This window comes from Lissotriton helveticus, chromosome 3_2 (genome assembly GCF_964261635.1).
Source record: "Lissotriton helveticus chromosome 3_2, aLisHel1.1, whole genome shotgun sequence".
Classification (NCBI taxonomy): domain Eukaryota; kingdom Metazoa; phylum Chordata; class Amphibia; order Caudata; family Salamandridae; genus Lissotriton; species Lissotriton helveticus.
In genome coordinates this window covers 293348723-293374556 of record NC_136062.1, presented here as the reverse complement: position 1 = coordinate 293374556, position 25834 = coordinate 293348723, and the positions used below count along the sequence as shown (strand labels likewise).

The 25834-nt window shown below is 49.1% G+C and overlaps 1 protein-coding gene and 1 long non-coding RNA gene across 3 annotated transcripts in view; one reads left to right on the top strand and one right to left on the bottom strand.

Moving 5' to 3' along the window:
- CA12 (carbonic anhydrase 12) overlaps positions 1-1999 on the bottom strand; it is a 242470-nt gene extending 240471 nt beyond the window's left edge. The window contains exon 1 of one of the 2 annotated variants that reach the window (XM_078685264.1): positions 1743-1999. In XM_078685264.1, coding sequence (XP_078541390.1) covers positions 1743-1812 — 70 coding nt within the window. In that variant the 5' untranslated portion in view covers positions 1813-1999. The remainder of the gene's footprint in view (positions 1-1742) is intronic. The other variant, XM_078685263.1, reaches the window with a different exon arrangement.
- Positions 1-25834, top strand: part of LOC144826670 (uncharacterized) — a 418667-nt gene that overhangs the window by 217292 nt on the left and 175541 nt on the right. The gene's annotated exons all lie outside the window — the stretch shown is intronic.

Genomic DNA, 25834 nt, shown 5'->3' with positions numbered 1-25834 from the left:
CCTGCGCCCACTGTGCTCAAGGGTGCTGTCACCACTGCAGGAGCCTGCGGCCTCTGTGCTCCTGGGTGCTCAGTCTGCGCCATCTGTGCTCCTGGGTGCTGTCACCACTGCAGGAGCCTGCGCCCTCTGTGCTCCTGGGTGCTCTCACCACTGCAGGAGCCTGCGCCCTCTGTGCTCCTGGGTACTCTCACCACTGCAGGAGCCTGCACCCACTGTACTCCTGGGTGCTGTCACCACTGCAGGAGCCTGCGCCCTCTGTGCTCCTGGGTGCTGTCACCACTGCAGGAGCCTGCGCCCTCTGTGCTCCTGGGTGCTGTCACCACAGCAGGAGCCTGCGCCCTCTGTGCTCCTGGGTGCTGTCACCACAGCAGGAGCCTGCGCCCTCTGTGCTCCTGGGTACTCTCACCACTGCAGGAGCCTGCGCCATCTGTGCTCCTGGGTGCCTAGTCTGCACCATCTGTCCTCCTGGGTGCTGTCATCTCTGCAGGAGCCTGCGCCCTCTGTGCTCCGGGGCGCTGTCCCCACTGCAGGAGCCTGCGCCATCTGTTCTCCTGGGTGCTGTCACCACAGCAGGAGCCTGCGCCCTCTGTGCTCCTGGGTGCTGTCATCTCTGCAGGAGCCTGCGCCCTCTGTGCTGCTGGGTGCTCAGTCTGCGGCCTCTGTGCTCCTGGGTGCTGTCACCACTGCAGGAGCCTGCGCCCTCTGTGCTCCTGGGTGCTGTCACCACTGCAGGAGCCTGCGCCCACTGTGCACCTGGGTGCTGTCACCACTGCCGGAGCCTGCGCCCCCTTTGCGTCTGTGATTTGTCTATCATCCCAGTATGGCTCCTTCTGCCCTCGATGCTGCCACCCCTGCAGGGAGGGGTCTACTCCTCTGCGCTTATGGGTGCTGTCACCACCGCAGATCCCTGCACCCTCCCTGCTCTTGCAGAGATGAAAGCACCCAGGAGAACAGTGGGCGCAGGCTCCTGCCCAGATGTGGGTCCTGGGCTCACTATGCCACTGGAATCAGGCTATCCTGGCTGAAGAGGGGTGAAACCCCGAAACCGGTCCTAGGATGCTTGTTTCCAGTCCAGCGAGGATCTGGCTTGGCAGTTTAGGCTGGACTGTTCCCATGAGGCACAGCACAGGGTCAAGACTGAATTGCATATGGCCAAGTCTAAACTGGGGTGGCATGGTGAGCAAAAGAATGATGGATTTAACCCAGATATCTCCCCGATATCTTGACTGAGAGTGAATGTTTTGATTTGTTCTGCATTCCGTCCATCAATTGTGTGTCTTTCCTGCAGTGCTGACAGCTCCCAGGAGCACAAGGGTACAGCTTCCTGCACGTTGGCAGTACAGAGGAGCACAGCAGCTGCAGATTCCAGCAGGTTTGATCGACCCCAAGATGGTACAAGCTCGTGCACCCCTTAACTGCAGGGAGAAACTCTCCATGCTGAGCGCGCAGGACTGTGGGGTACCTAGTTCGCGCATCCAGGGACTACTCGCTTTCCTGCGAATCTCCGCGTAATGCAGAAACCCTTCTAGACCTGCGACCCCCGAAGGTGGAGCTGTAAAAGTGCAGATTGTAGTTGCTCTCAGACTCCAATGCTTAGATACTGGCGCTCAGGTAACTAAGCTCTAGTGTCAAAGCGCCCGAGTGTGCACTGCAGGTGTATCGCCAGCCATGCACCATCCCATAACAAGAGCGATGCACACAGCGGGACTCGCGCAAAATTGAGGCGCTATACTCTGATTTACCTGCATACGGTGCCTGCAGAGAACACCGCGCCGCCAGCAGCAGTAAGAGCAGCGAGGCCAGGTGGCTCATTGCACTGAGAGTCAGTGATGACGGTTTGGGGGGCGCTTCTCTCAGGAGCTGGGGTTCTCCTCAGACCTCTCTTCCCGGTCACCAGGTGAGTCTTCAGGGCGCCTGCACCCGCGGTCAGCCTGCAGCACTCAGACACCAGCACGTGCTGCCTCGGACAGAGCCACAGGTGTGCAGCCTCCGGCGCCTCCTCCCGGGCCCCATTATAGCGCGAGCCGCAGGTTCAGCCCCCTGATGTCACCGGGGGCTGCGGAGGCTCCAGCGCCGCGCCGGGCAGAACCAGCGCGGCCGGGAGGAAGTCACGCCCGGGACAGAGGGGGAGGGGCGGACAGGAGCAGCACAGCTCTGAAGGGGAGGAGAAGAGGGACAGAGGGGCGGAGAGGAGCAGCACAGCTCTGAGGGGGAGGAGAAGAGGGACAGAGGGGCGGACAGGAGCAGCACCGCTCTGAAGGGGAGTGGGAAAGGGAGGGACAGAGGGGAGGGCGGACAGGAGCAGCACAGCTCTGAGGGGGAGGGGGAGAGGGACAGAGGGGAGGGGCGGACAGGAGCAGCACAGCTCTGAAGGGGAGGGGGAGAGGGACAGAGGGGAGGGGCGGACAGGAGCAGCACAGCTCTGAGGGGGAGGAGAAGAGGGACAGAGGGGCGGAGTGGAGCAGCACAGCTCTGAGGGGGGGGGGAGAAGAGGGACAGGAGCAGCACAGCTCTGAAGGGGAGGGGGAGAGGGACAGAGGGGAGGGGCGGAAAAGAGCAGCACAGCTCTGAGGGGAGAAGAGGGACAGAGGGGCGGACAGGAGCAGCACCGCTCTGAAGGGGAGGGGAGGGGCAGACAGGAGCAGCACAGCTCTGAAGGGGAGGGGGGGAGAGGGACAGAGGGGAGGGGCGGAAAAGAGCAGCACAGCTCTGAAGGGGAGGGGGAGAGGGACAGATGGGAGGGGCGGACAGGAGCAGCACAGCTCTGAAGGGGAGGAGAAGAGGGACAGAGGGGCGGAGAGGAGCAGCACAGCTCTGAGGGGGAGGAGAAGAGGGACAGAGGGGCGGACAGGAGCAGCACCGCTCTGAAGGGGAGTGGGAAAGGGAGGGACAGAGGGGAGGGCGGACAGGAGCAGCACAGCTCTGAGGGGGAGGGGGGAGAGGGACAGAGGGGAGGGGCGGAAAGGAGCAGCACAGCTCTGAGGGGAGAAGGGAGATAGAGGGGCGGACAGGAGCAGCACCGCTCTGAAGGGGAGGGGCGGAGAGGAGCAGCACAGCTCTGAGGGGGGAGGGGCGGAGAGGAGCAGCACAGCTCTGAAGAGGAAGGGCGGACAGGAGCAGCACAGCTCTGAGGGGGAGGAGAAGAGGGACAGAAGGGCGGACAGGAGCAGCACAGCTCTGAAGGGGAGGAGAGGGACAGAAGGGCGGAGAGGAGCAGCACAGCTCTGAAGAGGAAGGGCAAACAGGAGCAGCACAGCTCTGAGGGGGAGGAGAAGAGGGACAGAAGGGCGGATAGGAGCAGCACAGCTCTGAAGGGGAGGAGAGGGACAGAAGGGCGGACAGGAGCAGCACAGCTCTGAAGGGGAGGAAAGGGACAGAGGGACGGACAGGAGCAGCACAGCTCTGGAGGGGAGGAGAGTGACAGAGGAGCAAGGGCGGACAGGAGCAGCACAGCTCTGAGGGAGAGGGGGAAGAGGGACAGAGGGGAGGGGCGGACAGGAGCAGCACAGGTCTGAGGGGGAGGGGAGAGGGACAGAGGTAGAGGGGCAGGGGCGGACAGGAGCAGCACAGCTCTGAGGGAGCAGGAGAAGAGGGACAGAGGGGAGGGGCGGACAGGAGCAGCACAGCTCTGAGGGGGAGGGGAAGAGGGACAGAGGGGCGGAGAGGAGCAGCACAGCTCTGAAGAGGAAGGGCGGGCAGGAGCAGCACAGCTCTGCGGGGGAGGAGAGGGACAGAGGGACGGACAGGAGCCGCACAGCTCTGGAGGGGAGGAGAGGGACAGAGGAGCAGGGGCGGACAGGAGCAGCACAGCTCTGAGGGGGAGGGGAGAGGGAGAGAGGCAGGGGCGGACAGGAGCAGCACAGCTCTGAGGGAGAGAGGGACAGGGTGGAGGGGCGGACAGGAGCAGCACAGGTCTGAGGGGGAGGGGAGAGGGACAGAGGTAGAGGGGCAGGGGCGGACAGGAGCAGCACAGCTCTGAGGGAGAGGGGGAAGAGGGACAGAGGGGAGGGGCGGACAGGAGCAGCACAGCTCTGAGGGGGAGGAGAAGAGGGACAGAGGGGCGGAGAGGAGCAGCACAGCTCTGAAGAGGAAGGGCGGACAGGAGCAGCGCAGCTCTGAGGGGAGGAGAGGGGCAGACAGGAGCAGCACAGTTCTGAAGGGGAGGAGAGGGACAGGGGGGACAGGAGCAGCACAGCTCTGGAGGGGAGGGCGGACAGGAGCAGCACAGCTCTGAGGGGGAGAAGAGGGACATAGGGGCGGACAGAAGCAGCACAGTTCTGAAGGGGAGGAGAGGGACAGAGGGGCGGACAGGAGCAGCACAGTTCTGAAGGGGAGGAGAGGGACAGAGGGGGGTACAGGAGCAGCACAGCTCTGGAGGAGAGGAGAGGGGCAGGGGCGGACTGTGGACAGGAGCAACACAGCTCTGAAAGGCAGGGGAGAGAGAGGGGGAGGGGCAGGGGAGGACAGGAGCAGCACAGCTCTGAAGGGGACGGGGAAGAGGGACAGAGGGGAGGGGCGGACAGGAGCAGGACAGGTCTGAGGGGGAGAAAGACAGAGGGGAGGGGCGGACAGGAGCAGGACAGGTCTGAGGGGGAGAGAGACAGAGGGGAGGGGCGGACAGGAGCAGCACAGCTCTGAAGGGGAGGAGAGGGACAGAGGGGGGACAGGAGCAGCACAGTTCTGAAGGGGAGGAGAGGGACAGAGGGGGGACAGGAGCAGCACAGCTCTGGAGGGGAGGAGAGGGGCAGGGGCGGACAGGAGCAGCACAGCTCTGAAAGGGAGGGGAGGAACAGAGGGGGAGAGGCAGGGGCGGACAGGAGCAGCACAGCTCTGAGGGGGGAGGGGGATAGAGGGGAGGGGCGGACAGGAGCAGCACAGCTCTGAGGGGGGAGAGGGACAGAGGGGAGGGGCAGACAGGAGCAGCACAGCTCAGAGGGGGAGGGGGGAGAGGGACAGAGGGAAGGGGGGGACAGGAGCAACACAGCAGTGAGTGGGGGAGAACGACAGAGGGGCGGACAGGAGCAGCACAGCTCAGAACCAGCGCGGACTGGGAGAAACTCACGCCCGGGACAGAGGGGGAGGGTCGGAAAGAAGCAGCACTGCTCTGAAGGGGAGGGGAGAGGAGGGGCGGACCGGAGCAGCACAGCTCTGAGGGAGGGGAGTTGGGGGGAGAGGGACCGAGGGGAGGGGCGGACAGGAGCAGCAAGGCTCTGAGGGGGGAAGAGGAACAGAGAGGGAGTGGCAGGGGCGGACAGGAGCAGCACAGCTCTGAGGGGGGAGAGGGACAGAGGGGGAGGGGCAGACAGGAGCAGCACAGCTCAGAGGGGGAGGGGGGAGAGGGACAGAGGGAAGGGGCGGACAGGAGCAACACAGCACTGAGTGGGCGAGAGGGACAGAGGGGCGGACAGAAGCAGCACAGCTCAGAACCAGCGCGGACTGGGAGAAACTCACGCCCGGGACAGAGGGGGAGGGGCGGACAGAAGCAGCACTGCTCTGAAGAGGAGGGGAGAGGAGGGGCGGACAGGAGCAGCACAGCTCTGAGGGAGGGGAGTTGGAGGGAGAGGGACCGAGGGGAGGGGCGGACAGGAGCAGCATGGCTCTGAGGGGGGAAGAGGAACAGAGAGGGAGTGGCAGGGGCGGACAGGAGCAGCACAGCTCTGAGGGGGGAGAGGGATAGAGGGGAGGGGCGGACAGGAGCAGCACAGCTCTGAGGGAGGAGAGGGATAGAGGGGAGGGGCAGACAGGAGCAGCACAGCTCAGAGGGGGAGAGGGACAGAGGGAAGGGGCGGACAGGAGCAACACAGCACTGAGTGGGGGAGAGCGACAGAGGGGCGGACAGGAGCAGCACAGCTCAGAACCAGCGCGAACTGGGAGAAACTCACGCCAGGGACAGAGGGGAGGGGCGGAAAGAAGCAGCACTGCTCTGAAGGGGAGGGGAGAGGAGGGGCGGACCGGAGCAGCACAGCTCTGAGGGAGGGGAGTTGGGGGGAGAGGGACCGAGGGGAGGGGCGGACAGAAGCAGCAAGGCTCTGAGGGGGTAGGAGGAACAGAGAGGGAGTGGCAGGGGCGGACAGAAGCAGCACAGCTCTGAGGGGGGGAGGGACAGAGGGGGAGGGGCAGACAGGAGCAGCACAGCTCAGAGGGGGAGGGGGGAGAGGGACAGAGGGAAGGGGCGGACAGGAGCAACACAGCACTGAGTGGGCGAGAGGGACAGAGGGGCGGACAGGAGCAGCACAGCTCAGAACCAGCGCGGACTGGGAGAAACTCACGCCCGGGACAGAGGGGGAGGGGCAGACAGAAGCAGCACTGCTCTGAAGGGGAGGGGAGAGGAGGGGCGGACAGGAGCAGCACAGCTCTGAGGGAGGGGAGTTGGGGGGAGAGGGACCGAGGGGAGGGGCGGACAGGAGCAGCATGGCTCTGAGGGGGGAAGAGGAACAGAGAGGGAGTGGCAGGGGCGGACAGGAGCAGCACAGCTCTGAGGGGGGAGAGGGACAGAGGGAAGGGGCGAACAGGAGCAGCACAGCTCAGAGGGGGAGGAGGGAGAGGGACAGAGGGGAGGGGAGGACAGGAGCAGCACAGCTCTGAGAGGGGGAGAGGGAAGAGGCGGACAGGAGCAGCACAGCTCTGAAGGGGAGGGGGCAAAGGGACAGAGGGGGAGGGGGAGGGGTGGACAGGAGCAGCACAGCTCTGAAGGGGAGGGGAAGGAGATGGACAGAGGGGGAGGGGTGGACAGGAGCAGCACAGCTCTGAGGGAGAGGGGAGGTACAGAGGAGGAGGGGCAGACAGGGGCATCTCAGCTCTGGGGGGGAGAGACAGAGGGGAGTGGCGGTCAGGAGCAGCACAGCTCTGAAGCAGAGGGGAGGGGGAGAAGGACAGAGGGGAGGGGTGGGGTGGACATTAGCAGCACAGCTTTGAAGGCAGGGGGAAGAGGGACAGAGGGGAGGAGCGGACAGGAGCAGCACAGCTCTGAATGGGAGGGGGGACAGGAGCAGCACAGCTCTGAAGAGGAGGGGAGAGGGACAGCGGGGAGGGGCAGACATGAGCAGCACAGCTCTGAGGGGGGAGAGGAACAGAGGGGAGGGGCGGACAGGAGCAGCACAGCTCAGAAGGGGAAGGGGGAGAGGGACAGAGGGAGGGGCGGACAGGAGCAACACGGGTCTGAGAGGGTGGCGAGGGACAGAGGAAAGGGCAGGCCAGGAGTAGCACAGCTCTGAGGGTAAGAAGAGCCACAGAGGGGGAGGGACGGACATATAGACAGCACAGCTCTGAGGGGGGAGGGATAGAGGGGATGGGCGGACAGGAGCAGCACAGCTCAGAGGGGGAGGGGCAGACAGGAGCAGCACAGCTCTAATAGGGAGAGACAGAGGGAAGGGGCGGACAGGAGCAGCACAGCTCTGAGGGTACGAAGAGCCACAGAGGGGGAGGGGCGGACATATAGACAGCACAGCTCTGAGGGGGGGAGGGATAGAGGGGATGGGCGGACAGGAGCAGCACAGCTCAGAGGGGGAGGGGCAGACCGGAGCAGCACAGCTCTAATGGGGCGAGACAGAGGGAAGGGGCGGACAGGAGCAGCACAGCTCTGAGGGGGAGGGACGGACAGGAGTAGCTCAGCTCTGAGGGTGAGAAGAGCCACATAGGGGGAAGGGCGGACATATGGGCAGCACAGCTCCGAGGGAGAGGAGAGGGACAGAGGCGAAGGGGTGGACAGGGACAGCACACCTCTGAGGGGGGAGAGAGACTGGGAAGTAACTCACTCCCTGGACAGAGGAGTAGGGGCAGACAGGAGTAGCACAGCTCTGAGGTTGAGAAGAGGGACAAAGGGGAGGGGCAGACAGGAGCATCCTAGCTGTGAGGAGAAGGAGAAGGGGAGAGGCGGACAGGGGCAGCACAGCTCTGAGTGGGAGGAGAGGGATGGGGGCAGACAAAAGCAGCACAGCTCTGAGGGGCAGAAGAAGGACAGAGGTGGAGGGATGGACAGAATCAGCACAGCTCTGAGGGGGAGGGAAGGGACAGAGGGGAGCCAGACAGGAGCAGCATAACTATGAGAGTGAAGAGATAGACTGGATGTAACTCACATCCAGGAGAGACGAGGAGGGGCGGAGAGGAGCAGCACAGCTCTGAGTGGAAGTAGAGGGACAGAGGAGGAGGGGCAGACAGGAGCAGCACAGCTCTTAAGGGGAGGAGAGGGACAGAGGGGGAGGGGGAACAGGAGCAGCACAGCTCCGAGGGGGAGGAGAGGGACAGAGGGGATGGGGCGATCAGGAGCAGCACAGAGGGGAGGAGATGGGCGGACAGGAGCAGCCCATCTCTGAGGGTGAGGAAAGGGACTGGGTGCAACTTAAGCCTGGGACAGTGGGGGAGGGGCAGACCGGGGCAGCACAGCTCCTAGGGTGTGGAGGCAGAGGGGGAGGAGAAGGACGGGGGTGGAGGACAGGAACAGCACAGCTGTGTGAGAGAGGGACAAACGGGGAGGAGAGGAACAGAGGTGGGGCTGTGGACAGGAGCAGCACAGCTCTGTGGGTAGTTGAGGGACAGAGGGGAAGTGGCAGGCAAGAGCAGCACAGCTCTGAGGGGATGAGGGAGACAGTGGGGGAGGGGCGGACAGGGGCAGCACAGCTCTGAGGGGGAGGAGACAGAGGGGGCGGTGGACAGGAGCAGCACAGCTCTGTGGGAAGGCGAGGGACAGAGGGGGAGGGGCTGGCAAGAGCAGAGGGTAAAGAGAGAGACTCCAGCTTTGCCACTGAGGGAGGAAGGGGTTAGGGTTAGTCCGTGTTCCTCCTTATCAATGACTGCGGTTTTAAAGTGAGGCAGTGTCTGTTTTTTTTTAGGTAGAGCCTGGGCAGCGCATGCGTTGCTGTGAGGTATGCTGTAGTGGAGTATGGCTCTGAAGCCCCGCCCACTCTCCACCCATATTTTTAATTGGCTTGTGTCATTGTCCCATGTAAACGCTGGCTTTCGAGTCATTGTTAGGCGTGTTAGTCCCTCCTTGGTAGTGCCTTGACTGCATTTGAAACTTCCCAAAACGACTGGACCTTTTACAGCTGTTGTTACATTGTCTGCTTTAAAAGTCATGAGTACTATTTTATTTAAAGCTCTTCCCTACTCCACCCACTACCTGGCAGCACACCGCCACTTTTATTTTAATTTTTACTAATGCCAGTCTGCTTTAACTATAGCGGCCGTGTTTTTCAATTTATTTAATTTAGTACCGCGTACCACATTTAGCTGTGCTCTTTTTTATTCATTTATTTTGTGTACTAGCGCCTATGCGACGCTTTCACATTCATATAGGCAGCGCCCCTTTCTTTACACAAACCGCATCTAAAGTAAGGTACATGGCTGACATTAAAGTAAAAGCGGAGAATGGGCGCTTTTACTCCTAAAAACCATCTGTTTGTCAACTTGACAAACAGATACTTTTTTTTTTCCAAAGCTCTCATGTCGCGGTTTCACTTTAATGTTGGCCACGCCCCTTTCTTTAGACATGGCTTGTCTAAAGAACGGGGCGGGCCTTTATGAATGTGAAAGCTCCGCATTGGCGCTGGTAAAAAAAACAAATATCTGCAATGCAATAGGTCTCTAGTTAATGTGAGACCAATTGCATTGCAAATGCTTGTCTTGTTCTCCTTTATCAAATCAAATTCACTTTATTCGGTTTCTTTTCAAGACTTAAAAACCATAAAAACGTAGCATACAAATACAGAATGTAAACATTTAAAGTCTTTAGTTTTAAAAGCGAACCATCCATTGTACTATAAAAAAAATGTAAAAATTGTCACGTATTTCCAATGCAACGGTCTAGTAATTTCATCTGAGCAAATTCATTTTTAAAATAGTATTATTTTTTTTTCCGTGATTTGATAACAGCTTTTAAAAATAATGCTTTTTTTTGCATAACAATCATTCTCCAATAAATGGAGTGCAGAGTAAGCCGGGCGACATTGAGTCAGACCCCACATTTTCAAAGTTGGGATTATCCATCTTTTTCTATATACCCCATAATATTTACAAAATAACACAATGTGTATTGTTGATTGGGCTGCAACCCCCATCACACGGGCATGGTCCTAAGTTTCTTGACCAATCGTTTGTTACAGGGAACGATACTAAATGATAAAAGCAATCTAATCTAAATCTGACCAAAACGAATCTTTCATATCAGTTAACTGATAAGTCAGATATGATTGCATTCCTAAAGTGGAGAGAATCCACTGGTTTTGGTGAACTGTGGACTTGTGAGCTTCACTTACATATCTTAACTCGTCCATGGGCGCTGGTAAAAAAAACAAAAATCTGCGATGCAATAGTTCTCCAGTTAATGTGAGACCAATTGCATTGCAAATGCTTGTTTTGTACTCTCTTTATTCTAGGTCAGGAATTACTCTGGCTGCTTGCAACAGGTGCGCGCTCATTCAGCTGTGCTGAGGCGCACCGGGCTCCTCACCTCACACCCCGCTCTTTCCCAAAATTTTCTTTAAGTTTCTGAGGCTCGAGTCCTTTAATTTCAAGTTAATGAGGGAATCCAATTCTTTGTGTGTTTCTTGTGGTCTTTAATTGTCTCTATAACAGTGCTTAGTTTGTAAAAGAGTAAATGCAGGGGCCGAATGTGTTGCCTAAACCAGCGCTGTTGAATGGCGAAGACAAAGACTGCGTAGTCTTTATTTAATGTCATGCATTTATATTCCCAGCAAGACCCTCCCTGTCCCGTTATTTCATTCTTGCAGGTTCGTTTTAATCGCTGCCTTCCCTTTCTGTATTTTTTCTGTATTTCTCTTCCTCCCCTTTTTCACCCTTATGTATTTTTTCTCTTGCTTTATGTGAAAGTCTAACGAGGAAAAAAAAGTGCTGCTCCCCAAAAAGAGTGCCAGTGGGCACCTGCAACCATTGGCTCAGTTTAAGTACTGCTGTCATCAGTTTTCACTTTTCCCCAATATAAGTGCTGCGCGTGTACGCCTGACCCTAGCAGAGATTGGTTTTCAATTCATTCCATCGTTAAGATATATTAAAGGTGTAATTCAGTACTACGAATACACAGTACAAGTTTCTGTGATGTTATGCAGCAAAACTATTGTTACTTCCGTGGACACATTAAAACTGAAAACTGAAATAGTCACCTGGCGATTTGAGAAATTATGACCCATTCTGCGCCTGACGATCTGGGACCACCTCCTAAAGTAAGAAAATTAAAAAACCTTGGAATTACTGTGGACCCCAAATTATCAAAAAATGCCCAAATGGACAAGTATGCAAGTTCAAGCTTCATTACCATGAAAACTCTGCAACGCATCTTTCCACACCTAGGATTTCCACTCAAGGTCCAGGCTACTATTTCTCTAGTACTGTCTAAATTTAATTATGCCAATGGCTTCTACCACTGATCATCTTTATCCATTGTGAAAAAACTACAACGAATTCAGAACTTTGCTGCCAGACTACTCCTACATGTAAAGTCAGAGGCCCACATCTCCTCTGCCTTGAGCGCCCTCCATTGGTTACTAGTTACCAGAATATCCACCTTCAAGTTGCTTTGTATCACCCACAAAGCATACATGGAACATGGCCACTTATTAAAATAAAATAACCAAATACATAAAACAAAGGAACCTCTGCTCAAGATTGATACCTTGCCTCAAAATGCCAGCATACAAGAAAAAAAAACATGGGTGGTTCATCTTTCTCTGTTCAAACAGCCAAACTATGGAATTTATTACCCCCCAAACATATGAGCCACAGATAACTATCTTATATTTAGAAGACTACTCAAGAGCTGGATCTTTCCCTCAAGACCACCATACTCAAGCACAAATGTACAGCATGTGCCTGTGCATGTAAATAAGTATAATTTGATTATATGTATGTATTTGGACATGCACATTTCTTTGTACAAAATGTATACTATTTATGGTCTAAAAATATAAAGATAGTCTTTAGGTTTGCTCAACAAATGTATATATTTCTTATGTTTAAATATATAAATATATTCACTAAAAAACAAAGGTTACTGGGATGTTGTAGTTAAGTTTAGATTTTACACATACTAAACAATAGAAATTCAGCAGTTATAGTTTTCACAAGTAACTAAAACTAGTCCCCTAAGGTAACTATAACTCGCACAATGTTATGCACAGTTTTCTCATCAATAATGTTACAGCCAATGTTCACTGATATTATAAATGATGTCATAGAAGATATCATGAGTGATGTAATATGTGGGATAATTAACAGTTGCATTACGCTGGCACGAGTTAAAGTTACCTTATCAAGTTTTTAATATTGTGCTGCTATAATATCATAGCAAAAACATTGACTTCAAAATTTTTGAGAAGGTAAGTATATATAGCTATGGCATTGAAGGTAGATGAACTATACATATGGCGAGTTAACTGATGTGAAGTAGTACCAAGTACTCAAAAAGCATTTGGAGACAGCACGCTGTTTGGCATTTAAGAATGGCCAATACGTTTATGAAGGGAACTAAGTTAATCACAGTATTCCCATAGAAGATAAATGCTGTATCTTTAAGTTTTTTGGGAATAATGAGTATGAGGTCCCAGTTGGCACAGCACCTTTTGGATTGAGAGAGATGCATAGAAATGCATAAGATAATATTGAGTATCCAGATAAAGAGTTATAATAAAGTAGCCACTTTTAACTGGGTAGGATCCTGGTACACATTTCTGTGAGTGTACAGTAGTTCACTTATAGTTAGCTAAAAGGTATGCACTTCTAAATTTTTAAGGCAGTGAGAACTGAGCTCTAAATGATTTTTTTCTAGGAGTAAAGGGGTATTATTTGATATGTTTAAAGCACTAAAGGGGCTACATGAAATAACTGTGGTACTGATAAAATATAGCAGATGCCAGGCTACATATGACAAGTATCCAGTAAATGGAAAGAGTTCTAAATAGGAGTAGTTTGTCCGCTTCAAGGTGGTGCATTGCATTTCTCTGCGCGTATAAACATTTTGTGTTTCTGGTCCATGGCATGTCAACAGTATTCAGAAGTGGAGCAGTATAATTGGGAAGAGTATGCATGCAGATACTTTTTGTCCGAAGACTGACGATATGGCACACACGTAATTGATATAAATTGGGCTCTAAGAATGAGAAGTGGGTGGGGGGGACTCGAGTAGAATAACATATATGATTTCCTTGGAGCTACAAGATTCACTCACTTTCCTATACTTTGTCCCTATTTCTCATCTCCTCAGGGACACACCCCATGTGTAGGAAGTGTTTACAAAACAACAGTAAGAGAAAGCATTGTATCTTATTAAGCTACTAAACTCAATGGCTGCATGTCCCCCTATGAAGGAGTGATTGGTCTGTCCAGAATGTTTAAACAGTACAAGTTAGAAGCTTTAAAAAGAACAATGAGTTCAAGAGTACACGTTCTATACCCTTATCATTAGATGCTGTTGAGGGACACAGGATATACCGAAGATGCATTTAAGAAGTCTCAGTAGGCTAAAGAAACTATGGGTGATCTCAATTACAATTTTGGCATCTGGATTGTTTTCAGCGAGTTTTTATAGAGTAGCAGCATGATACTGGGCTATGCCTTAAGAGTACCTATGTTTGGCTATGGTTTATCTATTCTGGTGGTAGTAACTTAAGGTCAACATGCTACATCTTTTGGGATTGTAGAGTTGTAGTTTGGCATCGGGTCATGAGTGAACTGAAAAGTGAGGTTAAATTCCATTTTGTGAAATAAGACTCTGAACTTAAGACAAACGCTATATTTATGAAAGATTTGGGATTTTTGATTATCATTGTAATGTACATAATGGTGGGACTTTTTTTTTAGATTAGGAGCAAGTGAATGTTGTTCTACCCTTTTTCTAACCTGCATGCGCAATTTAGTTGTTCTGTAAGAAGAACAGCTAATGTTATTCACCCCGAAGAAGGCAAATGAAAATAATCAATCTCCATCTAAATTCTGCTTCAATGTACTTTTTAAGATTGCCTCATCAGAACACTTTCACTACAGGAAAAGCAATTTCGGCTCTATGATATCTAGATGCTCAATTAATGGTAGGCTAAATGAATGGTTTGTGCATGTTGAGAATGGAGAATGTGGAATTAGATTAATCCATTTTCTCATATATGGTATTTGTTACATACGTGCACGTTTTTCTGCAATGTAATTTGCAAATACTTATGTGGATTAAATTAAATTGATCGTTATAGCTAATGTGGGGTTTGCTTTTCATTTCATGATCTGTGGCAGGTATTTTTATATTTAAAAAAAGACAAAAGAAGCAACTACACAAGTGAGCTATTGGATGCTATTTGAATTTAGTTAAATTCCAATTATTATTCCTACTCACAAATGATTTCCTCATGCTTAGGTACAGAGTGTTGCTTACCTTTCGATTTCTGTTTTTGGGGCCTGACGCAAGCCTGAAGACATTCCAATATTGCTGATTTTGTCTGTAAGGAATACTGCCTTTGGGCATGTGAAAAAGTATTGTACATTAAATACTGTGCAGTACACTAAATGGCTCATGGACTGATATATTACGATATATGCAATTAGGGCTTTATTTAGAAATACAAACGTCCTATACACACTTTAGATTTTAGACACACAAAACCCCTCTGGGTTATGAGGAAGTGGCCATTATCTTTGCATGTAAATATTGATTATAGTCTTCTCGAGAACCTCGTCCTGCATGGAGAAACAATAGGGAGGCTTGGTGAACTCCTGTGGGATCCCCAATCAAGGAAACCCACTTAGAGGCCATGTCAATATGATTATTATTATGATGATAAACAGCTAGAATACTAAGTCATGATCCCCTACTTCACGCACCATCTTCCCCTTCTCTTTAGGACTACCACTTTACCTGTTCCTCGCTCTGACTTGCAAACCCTTGACATTATTTCCATTTTTTATAACTGCCCAGTGTCTCATTGATACACTAAGGAGCTGTTCTAGATGCCAACTGTTTATTTTCTTTTTCCCAACACCCTATGAAACCTTCTAAGATTCCCTACTTTTCCCTCAACCTTCCTTTAAACCCATTTACATTTCCTTATTTAACTGCCCACTGGAAGTCAGTGACTCCTTGATATAATGGCGTGGGGTTTAGTTCTATTTACCATCTGAAGCAGGTAGACATTTTAGCGCTTTCTCTTAGGGGGTAAGAAGGAAAGTCAAAAGGAGAAAGGAATTCAGGTTATGGAAGCATCTTTTGAGGAGAGAGTAAGGTTTAAAGAGCACCTGTCAAAGAAATATGATGTGAAGAAGAAAGTTTAATTGCCTCAATTTGATATGGGTGAATGAAAGAACATGGAAAAAAAAGGGAAATAATTCATCATCAGGAAAATAATTTTTGTATCACGGTGGTGGGAGAGAATTGCAGATACTGAAGGGAAAATACAGATGGTTTATCAAACAGAATAGGGATAAAAAAGAAAAAGAAAAAATATGGATAACAAATCTAAAGCTGTATGCGCATAGTCACAATTAACGTTTGTGGTTTAAACGATGCTAAAAAAAGAAGAGAGCTGAAAGAATATTTTAAAACATTGCAAGCAGACTTAATTTGCTTGCAAGAAACGCATGTTGAGTTCTCGCAGAAATATTTATTGGAGCAATTATGTTATTTGGTACTGGTCTGCACTACCCAGGGCACGAGGACACGTGGGGTAGCGATACTGGCACGAGGAAATAGTGTTAAGCTGAAAAAACAGCAGGTAGATAAGTATGGTCGATGGGTCTTGGCTGAACTACAAGCACAAAACTTGAATTTTACTTTATGTTCTATCTATGCACCCACGGTGGATGATCCCGATACTCTCATCCAAATAAATGCACAGCTACCTAGTTGGCCACTTCCGATTATAATGTGTGGTGATCTAAACATAAATGGTCTCGAAGGGTTGTGGAAGAATGATCCGGGCAGGTTTAAAGGACGGAAAAAAAAGTCATAGAGCCCTGGTCAATCTTATGAGAGATAACAGCTTAATTGACACTTGGGAGCAGTTTATGGGAGGGGGAGGTAGCACATACTACTCTGCTCCTCATAAAATAGTAGCTAGGCTTGATTATTTTTTGATCTCTCCCGCACTGTTACCGATAGTTAAAATTAAAAAACTACCAAGACTAATGTCGGACCACAACCCACTAGTCCTGGAGATTGCTCTGGTAAATGCAAGGATAAATCTAACTTCTTGGTCATTTGAGAGAGCTCTATTACAGGATGCCGAATATGTTGTCTTTATGGGAAACTGGTTAATAGAATTTTTGGGGCATAATAGGGGTACGGCACGACCTTCAATTGTCTGGGATGCGTTGAAGGCTGGCATAAGGGGAGAAACCTTAAGCTACTCTCTCAGGCGTAATAAATTGAAAAAGAACTAATAGAGAAGAAGATTAAAGCCGTGGTGAATCTGGAGGAAGACCTGGTAAAGACTCTAGGAGTTAAAGGGGATGTGACAGGGGTGACTCAAAAGTTAACCTTGGCTAAAGTAGCAGTAGGGGAAGTATACAACGCAAGAGCAGCCGAAAAGTTTTTAGCAAGGAGGGAAGAGCAATATGAATATAATGAGCAAGTTGGACGCATCTTGGCGGTAAGAACTCGACCGGCAACTACCAAGGGACAGATAACAGAAATGGTCACGGAGAGAGGGGTGGTAGTTAAAAACCCAAAAGAAATTTGCGTAGTGTTTCAGAACTTTTATAAGAAGCTTTATAGTCAAGAGGGAGAAGAGCCAGGAACGAGGGATATAGAGAGGTATCTGGAAGAGGCCTTATTAGATAAAATTGCAGAGGAAGATAGGAATAGTTTGGAGACAAAATTTACCCGAGAAGAAATTCAAATGGCCTTTAACGGTCTACCATCAGGGAAAGCTGTAGGACCCGATCTTATATCCTTAGAATTTTATGAGAAATTCTTTGCAATACTAGAGGGGGACATTAACACACTTATGGTCTCGATCCAGGACAGAGCTGAACCGCCTGGGTCCTGGAGTGAAGCGGCAATGGTGGTTTTCTTAAAGAAGAATAAAATTTCTACTGATCCCGGGTCATATAGATCGATCAGCCTGATGAATAGCGATACCAAGGCCTACTCGAAAATACTGGCTAATAGGCTGAGTTCGGTAATCGGAAAGGTGGTCTCGCCCCGGCAACACGGGTTCATTCCAGGCACGGGCACAGCCGATCATATTAGAAGGGTAATTACCTTGTTTGACGGAACGACAGCCTCACGAGACCCTATGTCTTTAATACTCTTGGACGCAGAAAAAGCCTTCGATAGGGTCTCGTGGAGCTTTCTTTGGGCAACAATGTATAAACTCAATTTTGGGCAAAGGTGTATAGGGGGATTGAAAGCGTTATATAGATGCCCGTTATAAGGGTTAGAGTAGCGGGGGAACAGAGCGAAAATATTAACATCAAGCGCGGAACTAGGCAGGGATGCCCCTGCTCACCATTGCTCTTTGCCTGTTATATCGATTCTTTTATAAGACACATAGAAAGAAACAGGCTTATCTGTCCTATCGTTTTGAATGGCTGTGAGACGAAAATCTTGGGTTATGCAGACGACCTAGCAATTATGTCACCTACTCCAGCAACAGCGATAGTGGAAATAGAAAAAGAGGCAAAAAAATATGGGCTTCTGTCAGGGTATAAACTGAACCAGACTAAAACACAGATAGTTATTAACCAATTTGCCGCAATAAATGATGAAAGAGTCACAGATTCAGCTGTCTACTTGGGCATAACGATAACATCCAATTTATCCAAGTTGGTTGAGGAAAATTTGACTCCAGTGATTAGAAAGGCCAAACAAGATCTGGATAGGACGGATAATTTACATCTTACAATAATTGGACGCTGCAATGTAATCAAGATGCTACTTCTTCCCAAAATGTTATATTTTTTTCGAACTATCCCTTTAATATTTCACAATAATTGGTTTAAGGACATTGAAAGGGTCTGCAATCGATTCATATGGGCAAAAGGTAAAACTCGGAGGGCCATAAAAATGTTGGCACTTTCTAAGGAAAAGGGAGGTTTAGCTGTTCCAGATTTTAAGGGATATTATCTAGCAGCAGCCTTGCAGTATCTTAGAGGACTTCTCGGGGGAAACACTAATGATAGGTGGCGGGACGGTATTGGTATACCAGATAAATAAAGGATTACTTACATTTAAGGAGTTTAATTATTACAAAAGAACAAAGTTTAAGGTCTTCGCCCCTGCTATATCAGTGTGGTCTATGGTCCGGAAAAAAATTAAGCTAGGACGGATGATTTTTTATACACCTCTGTATAAGAACGAGCTCCTCCCAGAAGTGTTTCATGATCAAGTTATGAAAAGATGGGATAATTCTGGGGTGTGCACTATAGGAGATATTATAGATGACTCTGGTATAATTTATTTTTAAAGGGCATGCCAATTATACAAGCTAGATCGTAGAGACTTTTTAAAATTTCTGCAGATTAGATCAGTAATACAAAGGAAAATGCTTGGGGGTGTTAATTTTAAAAGAGAGGATCTGATGGAACACATTCAAGATGAGAAGGGCTGCTCAATTTCACAATTGTATGGGGTGTTAAGTGAATGTAAAGAAGACAACAGGATTAAAGTTTTTGATAAATGGAGGAGGAAGCTAAATTTAGTGGGAAATGAGGGGGAAAAATCACTGCAGCTTACTAATTCTATTATGAAGGTTGCTAATCTGCAAGCACAATGTTATAAAACTTTTCATGACTTATATTATACACCGCATAAAATAGCACAATGGGGGGGGAATTAGCGAAATATCCTGTCCGAGATGCAAAGTGTACAGGCTAACACTATTCATATGTACTCAGCAAGCCCAAATCTAAACCCTCTTAAACAGGCGATTGAAACATTCTTTAGTGATGAACTAGGGATATCAATTAGCTTAACAAATGAGATTATGATTTTGGGTGTTGGGAGAGAAGGGCTGGATATCCCCCACCAGGAATTTATATTTATTGCAATGGCCATAACCCGACTTTGTATAGCAACCCTGTGGAAGGATCCTAATCCCCCGTCATTTAACCAATGGCTCTTAAGAATGTTATCAATGTATACCTTGGAGAAATCTTTGTATGAAAAAAAAGGCCGTAACGCGATGCAGTTAGGTAAACGGATCTGGGCACCGGTAGTGCATTGGAAATTAAGAATAGAGCGGTAATCTATTCTATAATATGTATTTATTTCTTCTTTTTTCTCTCTCATGATTGTTTTTGTGTAATGATTTATGTGTCTTGAGAATTTTAATTATTCAATTATGTATATCTGCTGTATGGAATATGTATATGGAACAAAATAATTGGTTGGAACTGTGTGGAATCGTATTCTCTGATGATGAATAATAAAAATAAAAAATAAAATAAAAAAAAGGAATTTGAAACATCTTCCTAAATGTAAGATGGGTGTAACTGATGGATATCTTACTCCGGATGAATTTCTGTTATATGTCAATACCAGTGGCGGCTGGTAAGGGACGGTGGCGGGGTTACATAGCAAGGTGGTGGACGGAGTAGGAAATAAAAAAAAGGAAACTTACCTGTAGGTCACTCTCGCCAGCCCCTGCCAGAACAGGAAGCACCCCAGCTTCCAGACTTCCCTGACCAATCTTGACACTGCTAATAGCACGTCGTGATTGTCTGAGCGCCATGGTTTGGCGCTCAGAGAGGGAAAGGGAGTCTGGGCATGTTCTCCATCCACGTATAGTGCAGCCTGGGTGGAGAACATGCAAAGTACGCTTGACTGTTTTGCCGTCCCAAGATGGCTGGCAAAGCAGTCATATGCACTTCAGGTGAAGCAGCAGCTACTCCTCCTCTCCGATGTCCCAGAACTTTAAAGCAGTGGGGCGACGCTCCTTTTCCTTAATGGAGGAGCCACCACTGTTCAATACTGACTGGACCACTGACGTTTTAGGCAATGGGATGTGTTGGACAGCAAGTGTAAAGAAAGTCACAGGAAGAAGGCATGATCCTGTTCAACAGGATCAACCAGGTACACCTATTTTGGACAGTCGTAATTTTACTAATACTGACACTACGAGCAATGATTTTGTTGCATATTAAATACAAAATGCGACAGGAATAAGGAAACATTCTTGTACATAACAGAGCAATTTGTGTCATTCTCTTTTATTATGTTTTTCACGTTTATGTTTTGCATTGATTTTTCTTTCTGGGGAGTCCTCGTTGTTAATTCTTACCTCTCGTTATTTTGTTCAGATGGCCTACAGCTTCAGATACCGGCGACCCCCTTCCACATGCTAACTTAAGGGAAGAGCAGGCCTCCTCAGTTGGGGAACCCATGTCAATCTTCCTTCCAACCTGGCAGCGAGCACCCATAGGTGCCTGCCTAGCCCTTCACCTTCCATCCTGGAGGCGAAAGACCTCCTTCGGATGGACTGTGATTGCTTCTGGCTTGTCGGAGTACATGCACAAGGGTGCTCATAGATCTGCTGTGGCAGGTCGGAAACATGTTTTAAATATGCAGTCCATGTGAATGTGCACAGCAGCCTGCCTGAGCAGTTTGGACACATAGGTTAACCACACCCCTGGTGTAAGTGCGCACCAAGGCTGCAATGACAGGCCTGACCTACGTTTCCAAGCATCATGTCCGCACCACTTCCTAACATGTGTTGGAAGGGTGCATGCACTTTCACACTGCAGTACAGTGGGAAAGGTCCCAGTGTCCTTAAGATTCTACTTGATAAACAGCAAAACGTAGGAGGAAAAAGCAAAAATATTAGGGAAACGCTACCTGACAAGTATCAGATCCAACATTGGCGAGCAGAAATATATTTTGTGATGTGACTTATGTACAAATAAGCCTAATTGGTAATTGTCCATTCGGAGGACATTGCAAAAAGACCTGCCTAATGTACATGATTAGTTAGACAGGTTCCATCCCCTTGTGAGTAGCTGAAAAGCTGGAATGGAAGCCTGTAAGCTACAGCAAATCTCCGTCCCTGCCATTGATTTCCCAAATGACTGTCATTTTTAGGTCTCGGCTAGAAACACGCGAAGCGCGTTCTCGCCAGAGAACTATAGTGATCGGTTCAGCTGACAAAGGGACACAAGAGCTGTTCACGCGCGCAGCATTGTCAATGGGAGAGGGAGAGACAAGAGCTGGCCACGCGCGCATAGGATTTGGTCGCGCGCATGAGTCAGTCTCCATTTTCGTTTCGGAGCTGCCGATGTGCACGCTCACGGCGCCGGCGTCTCCGTCGCGCGCGTGAGCTTGTCTGTAGACAGCCGCGCGGCTGGTAAGTTTCGTTTTCGCAAACTACAGCCGCGCGGCTGGTAAGTTTCGTTTTCGCTACTGGGTCCAGTCATCTCTGGGCCACAGCCGTCTCTGCCACAAAGGCACCTCAGCCACCGAGACACCGACCCTTCTGACCCACAGCCATGCGTGGCGTGCACAGACGCTCTCTGATATACAGACCCCTCTAGCGCACAGACCTCTGCCATGCAGCCTTCTCCCACATACAGCGGTTTGCAGTCCACAGCGAAGGCGCCCTATTAGCTGTGGACACCACACCACACTACAGTTATTTGTTATGTTTTACCCCCACCATTCACTGGCACTGGAAGTAAGCGCCTGAAAGCGGCGCACAGCAGCTTAATTAACGTACATTTTTTCCATTGACTTTCGTTACATGAAAGTGTGCCGTTACATGAAATTGTGCCATTACACCACATGTATTGTTCGCCGTTTGCGGTACAAAAATGTACCAAAAATGCACAGTAAACACATCGCAAACGACAGCTGTTGCGTTTTTTTTGCACAACCTTTTTTTTTACCTCTACGCATTTTGCGTGAACATTTCATGCTAAAATACTGGCGAAGGTTAGGTAAATTACAAGAATTTTGCGCACTCCTACTCTTCTGGTGTCCAGAAACGGAGCGTGTCCAGGGCGTGAATAGACCACTCATCTTAAGTAGATTCCTTTTGCAAGTCGCTGCTGCCTGGAAGGAGGTAAGGGCTGCTCCTACGCATCCTATGGAGGGGAGGCTGGCTGCGCCGGGGGCGCCCGCAGGACGGGCGTGGTGAGCGGGTGTGCTGTCTCCGCCTCGTACAGGTGCCGTGTCCCCCAGTGTTCTCATACTTCACGCCGCTGAACTGAACAGAAGGAAAATGCACTGCCGCTCAAATTTGGCAGTTCTGGGGGCAATCACCACGGTTGGACCTCTACAATCCGATGGGCCCCTTCATCTTGCAACGCGGTTGCCTCTTTGGTCTTTAAATACGGGCTCCCACTACTCCACAGGGCTTACAGTCGCTGGCAGCTTTCCGCGATGATGACCTGTCATCAATAGCCGGCCTGGAGCAGGGAAAATACGGCCCAGCGCCGCGCCGGAGCAATGGACCCACATGTCCGACTCCATGCGTTGCTTGTCTCGCCCCGATACCCTCTATTTTGGGAATAATGTGATCTCCTGTATTTCTTGACGCCCCCCTATCCATTCCCGGCAGTCCCAATATTGTGCCTCCTCCAGTTTACCCTATGGTGTCTGTTTGCCACCATGAAAGGCTCACCGAGTACATAAGGATAAAAGGCTGACTCAACCCAGTCGGGATTAAAACTCGTGGCGTGCAGTTGTGATAATCTGATGTTGAAAACGTGATGGTATTGACACCTTAGGATTTCCCCCATTTTTAAAATTCATTCCGTGCAAATACCCACACAAAAGTCAGTTTATACTGACTTTTTTTTTGCTGCTCAAAAGTACACGAAAATGCCTGCGCACTCTGGCAGAAGATCTGAACAGCGTCTTTCAGCACACGAGTGACATTTTTGCCGGATGGACAGATGTCAAGGAGGCAGGCCATAGCCACAAAAGTGGTTCCCATTGCCCAATGTCGGAAATATGTTAAGAAAGCAGAAGGGGTCGTTGTTTTTTATTTTTTTTATTTACATGCTTAATAATGGGTGCCGCGCTTAATGAGACACGCAGCTCACCCTACTCGAAACAAGCATTTCCAATGCAATAAATCTTGCATTTATGCAGGTTTGAGCTGTTGCCATTGTAAATGACAATGCCTTTTATTTATGTATTGGTTTTTAAATTTTAAATAAAAAGCATGGACAATTACAATGCCAATAGCTTAAACTTGTCATTCCTTTCCTCCACATATTGTTGTCACTTAGCGCCCCAAGGCGGATTTAGGACTTATGCACGCTATATTAGGACACCACGTAACATCATATTGTCCCTTCTCGCCATGCTATGCACCACCAAGCCGAGGTGTTCATTTATACACCAATTCAAAGTTTGAAAAAGAATTGATGCAGCGCATTGTCATACACAATGCCAATAACTCAAACTTTAATGCTGCGAGACCTATTGCATTGTAAATGCTTGTTTGAAAAGCAATCGGTATCAATTAAAGGGGCAGATGCTACTTTAAAAAATGTGTTTCCCATTTGGAAAGTCATCAGCAGGTCCTTCCCAGGTTGCTGACAAGATTCTGAAAGGGTAAGCTGCCCCCTTTGCAGATCAGTTACCACTTCAACACTGGGGTTGGTAAATATCAATCGTTTTGTGACCGCAGTTGCAGTTTCAAACCACAAATACATCTCGTTCCAAATTGCAAATGAAAATGATGGCTCTTTTTTGTTCCTTACATTGTCATATCAGAATGGGTCGTAAAAGCAGTTTTGTAATTTGGAAGGACTTGACTCAGAAAACTGCTTATGTGCATTGTGAAAAGCCCTTTAATTTCTGCGAAACATGTGATTTTGTGAATTGAGGTTTTGCAGTCAGAAAAGGGCTTTGTACAATTGACCCATGCTTCTTACTACCAGAGTGGTGTTGGTATGTGTATTGCAGTAGTGTAATGCAAAATGATAGAGGCCCTTGCAGAATGTGATGAGAGGACCCGGAGACTCTCACAGATATTTACTGGACTTAGGCTGAATGGGGACCCCCTGAAGGGCTGGGAGGCTCCCCTGCACCGCAGGGGCTACTGGGATTTATAATACACAGCTGCTATGTTGTATAATCATTCTACCAAGTAGGTGGGCTTGTTTACTTTGTTCTTACTCTAAAGATATGGTTGCTTGTTGTTAGTGAGAGAACATCGCAGTTTTCCACACTCCAACCAATCATGCAGTCCTATATCTCTATCATCCACAGAATGGATTCCTTGTAAAAGTCTCTCTAGTTTATGTGTGTTTTCGCGAAATTTAACACAGAGAATGACTCTGTTACAAAGCAGTGCTAGTAGTGGAGCTGTCTGAGCAGACAGATCAGGAGTCTGGCCTGTCAATGTGCATGAGACAAACATAGTCCGAGTCTAAACTCCGTCGTCAATAATGCTCTCAAATCACGGGATTCAGAGAGCAATAAATTACATTAGAACATTGGGAGCTCCAACATTCCAATGATTCTTTGTTCACAGCTCTGGCTGTGAACAAAGGCTTCAAGGACCCTGAGGGGATTCAAATCCCCTCACGCTCCCATAAGGCTTTGTTTTTTTTTGTTAGAACATTCTGCCCTCTAGTGGCAGAATGTTCTAATAGCCTTATAGCTCTTCGTAGCTGGGCTATACTGGCTATTAAAGTCCCTCTCCCTTGTTAAAGGCCCTCTCCGAACGCTGGAGAGGGCCCTTTAATAGCCGGTATAGCCTCTACGGCGGGCTATAATAAGTTTAAATAGTCAACTAATTCTCCAAACCGACAGCCATAGGGAACACCATCCACCCCTCCCAAGAATTCTTGACACCCTCTCAGACTACTTCCACAGCAAGATTACCAACATGTACTACAAGTTCATCCTCCAACCCGCCACCCTCAACCCCAATGACCTCAACCAACCAGCGAACATCAGCCAAACCATTACCACCTGGTCTCCGCTCACCTCCCTGCCCACCTCAGCCATAATGTCTTTCATCCACTCTAGAGCACCCACTATCCCCTACCCCCACTACCTCTACCAACTTGCAACAAACCCGATCAGCGCACAATTCACAAGCATCCTCAACACCTCATTCTCCACAGCAATTTTTCCAGACAGATGGAAACACGCAGACTTCAGAACCCTCCTCTTTTTTTTTTGCTTTTGTCGCCCTAAGTGGGAAGGGTGTGCCCAGACATGGCTCCCGTGCTCACTGCGCCACAGGATTTAAGCTAACCTGGCTGATGAGGGGTGATGCCCTGTAACCTGTCCGAGGTTGCTTGTTTCTGGTCCAGGGAGGACCTGGCTTGGCAGTTCGGGCTGGACTGTTTCCATGAGGAGCAGGGTCAAGACTGATTTGCATAGGACTGGGTCCAAACAGGGGTGGTGTGGTGAGCAAAAGAATGGTGGATTAAACCCAGATCTTTATGACTGAGGGTGAATGTTTGCATTGTTCAGCATTCTGCTCTTTTTACCTTTAATCCAAGCAAGGTGATGGTAGGAAAGGAGGTAGAGGTATTTACAAGACTGTTGGAGAAGGGCTTGGAAGATGTTCTTAAGAAACAATTCGAAAGGAATAGTATGTCAGCACAACAGATCAGTCCTTAGGAATAAATGAAACAAATATATGAAAGGACTATTGGTGTGAAAAGAAAAAGAGATGTGATATACGGTCAAAGAGCTAAGATCAATGACCACTTTCTTATGATTAGACACTTTGAGGTCTTGCATTGCTTGAAGAGGGTGTGGTGTACCTGTGGTTGAAAGAGGATGAATGAGTGAATCGCAATATTTTATATTTTTCTCTTGGGTTAGAGTGGGTTTATTTATTGTTGTTTAATTATATAAAATAAAATGTACTCAAAGTATTTCTGTATACTATAGGTGTCACAAGTAAGTATCTGTTGTATATTAAATGCACTATATTGT